General features: G+C 27.8%; 1 protein-coding gene across 1 annotated transcript; it reads right to left on the bottom strand.

Moving 5' to 3' along the window:
• Positions 1-196: 196 nt before the first annotated feature.
• Positions 197-2,810, bottom strand: LOC124375142 (serine/threonine-protein kinase PLK4-like; the record flags this gene model as incomplete). Its single annotated transcript, XM_046833252.1, has 3 exons — positions 197-340; positions 1,225-1,368; positions 2,718-2,810. Coding segments are annotated over 3 exons (381 nt in total), but the record flags the coding sequence as incomplete, so codon positions are not given.
• Between the last annotated feature and the right edge of the window lie 352 nt (positions 2,811-3,162).

Below are 3,162 nucleotides of genomic sequence, written 5' to 3'. Positions count from 1 at the left end.
GCAACATGCTCATATAGTAGTAAACATACAATGTACCACAAAAAATAAAACAAAAATCAAGATTTTTAAAAAAGCTAATAACCATTACTGATGATGTTAGTTAGTGAAGCACGGGTTTCACAACTTGAAGTGTGAATAAGCTTCATAAAAGCAATTTCACACTATATAATAAATTTTAGCCAACCAGTAGACATACTTGACTTTTATATGTAGCCATCATTTGAGGTTTCCTCATGAATGGATGGCAGAGTATTTCTTCTAATGTTATTCTATCTGTAGGCTTTTTCTTCAACATTCTACGTATCAAATCTTGCCCATCACTAGAAATGTGTTGGGGCATCTGGAACAAACACACAAGTTAAGTAAACATACAAAGACATGTAAAATAATAAGATTAATAATGATTTCAGGTATTTAAGTCAAAGTATATTAAAGAAAGCAAATAAAATTTAAACAATGTGTATTCTTTATGATTTTTTAAATTATTTAATTATCAATTATTAATATACATCATTAGAATCATAATTTTAGAAATAATACAAAATAAATACAGTAGAATAAATATGTACAAATTAAAAAGTTGACATACACAATACTAAACTTGTTTACCTTTTTGGAATATAAATAATCAGATAATAATAACTTTCATTACAAATTATTCAAATATTAATTGCAAAATGTATGTTCATCACTATATATAGCTATCTTCTAAAACATTACATTTAGTTTGAAAGATTACAAAATTATATTTTTCCAATACCACTAAATAGCTAGATCACAAAAAATAATGTATTACAAAAAAAAATATAACAAAAAATAACAATATATATTTATTGTTACAGGTTTCCCATCAAACACAACTTTGCATGTCTTTGGTATTCGTGTTTATAGACTAAACATTATCATATACAATACAAAGTACAAAATCAAGGTTCAAACCCATTATTTGGTGTTTGTGAAACACAATTAATTATTATTGATGACATTTTGGGGAAGAAATCTTAAAACAGTAATACAGAAGGAAAAATATAAATCACGTATATTTGTTTATTTTTATAATAATTATTACTATTTGTTTTACTTGCAACCACCGTTCTTTGCAGTTGTTCTACATATAAATTCTATTTGAACAATAATGAAGATTTCTCCACTAATTGAACATCGAAATTTTAATAAATTTATATTACATCTACAATAATTACGATGTACACATAGCAAACTCACTTGATAGTCCAAGTTGACGACTCTGTCAAAAGTACTTTTGATGGCCTTGGAGTCAAAGGGTGGGTGACCAACCAGCAAAGTGTAAAGCATACAGCCAAGCCCCCACACGTCCACCTCTCGCCCATGTGGCGAGCTCAGGAGGATCTATAACAAAACTCCTTTGTCACCATGGCTCAGCTTATACATAGGTCGTTGATTACATGAAGCAAGTTGGTACATAAAGCAACAACAAAATATATTTCAATTCAATTAGGTTTTTCCTTTATTATTATAACAATTACAAGGTATCGGATTTAAAATACATTGATTAACAAAATCTAGGAAATAAAAATTTCACCAAATACTGGAAAATCACTTTTCAATTAAATTTATAAAAAAGCTAGTTGTTTGATTTTTTGAATTATCCTCAGTCAGCTTCACAAAGTAGAACCGGAGATGTCAAAAGAGAAAATTCAGGGGATGATTATTGTGCTGGCACAAATCAATAAAGAAGGAACACAAAATATTTGCATTAACATCAGTCCATTAATAAATTTACTTTACAAAAGAATTATAATGAATCTTCAAATTGTTTGGAATCACAATAGAGAAGTGTTGAGACTATTTATACAAAGTGGATTATATATTACTATTAATATATTAAGAATTTCATAGTTTAAAATGCTCCAAGTAAATTATAATAGTCAAAATATGGATACTTAAAATTTTGTTTAAGTATGATTTTTGTAGTTTAAAGCACAAACAACTCTGAATTGAAATTACACTGACTGATAAAGTATTAGATTATATTTAATTTCAGTTGTCTTCTTTGCAGAAATCAGCTAGGTTGTCAATATTTACTCATTTTCTGTTTCAATAAGAAAATAAGGGTTGTTCTACAATCCAAAACACTTATTAATGGTAAATAAAGGATTAATTTGGACTAGTACTAATTATACACACTTAACTACATAGAGAAAGTCTATATTAAGTGAGATGTTTGGTCTCACAATGCATTCTAATCCAATAGATCTACTTGACTTTCTTTACAGATGATCACAACATATAAGGGGTTGTACTAAATAGTGAGATTATTTATTTATACTCATTTCATTTCAATTTGTATGCAGGTTCATGACAAATATTAACTTATATTCTGTGAACTTCCACATATAGCCTATATCATGGAAAAAAATAAGAACTGAAAATTAACATATGTTTTTAAACATAATTACATTAGGTAATGATATATTGAGACAAATTAAAAAGAACATTTTTTAATATTTTTATTATTTTTTTACTGCATATTAAAGATTATGTTGGCCCTAGATAAATGACAGTTGAACTATTACCTGATACTAAATGTACAGATGAAGATGTTTTGGACGTAGTTCTTTTTAATATTTCTTATCATCGCAAATTAAGTCAAATATTTTAAAACTTGTTATAGGCAAAAGATAAACTTTGTTGCATTTAGATGATCGATTATGAAAACTAGCTTCATGACAGCTTACCTCAGGCGACATGTAGTTTGGTGTGCCACACATTGTCTTGTGAATTTCGTCAGGCCGAGACAGTTTTGTAGCCAGCCCAAAGTCAGCTATTTTCTAAATCAACACAAAACCTATGTTTGTACAACAAATAAAAATACAATATGAAACAAAATTGTGAGATAAAAATCATAATCAAATATATATTTTGTAAAAGCATAACATGATTCAAAATGTAAACATATTTCGTATAATTTACATAAGATCTTAGGGTGAAAGCATCTTATTTCTCCAAAATTAATTATGGTTTACACCCAGACATATAAAACACATTTTCTCATATTTCATTACAGTTGTTAACTCTTATGGTGCCAATGTCTGGTCCTGCTACTACCCGGTACATTTTACAATAATTCTGAAATTGTATTCTCAAATCAAATCAAATCTTTCACAGCAGCAATTTGTTCAC

The sequence above is a fragment of the Homalodisca vitripennis genome, unplaced genomic scaffold (genome assembly GCF_021130785.1).
Source record: "Homalodisca vitripennis isolate AUS2020 unplaced genomic scaffold, UT_GWSS_2.1 ScUCBcl_14196;HRSCAF=24818, whole genome shotgun sequence".
Lineage (NCBI taxonomy): Eukaryota > Metazoa > Arthropoda > Insecta > Hemiptera > Cicadellidae > Homalodisca > Homalodisca vitripennis.
This window is presented reverse-complemented; position numbering and strand designations above follow the sequence as displayed.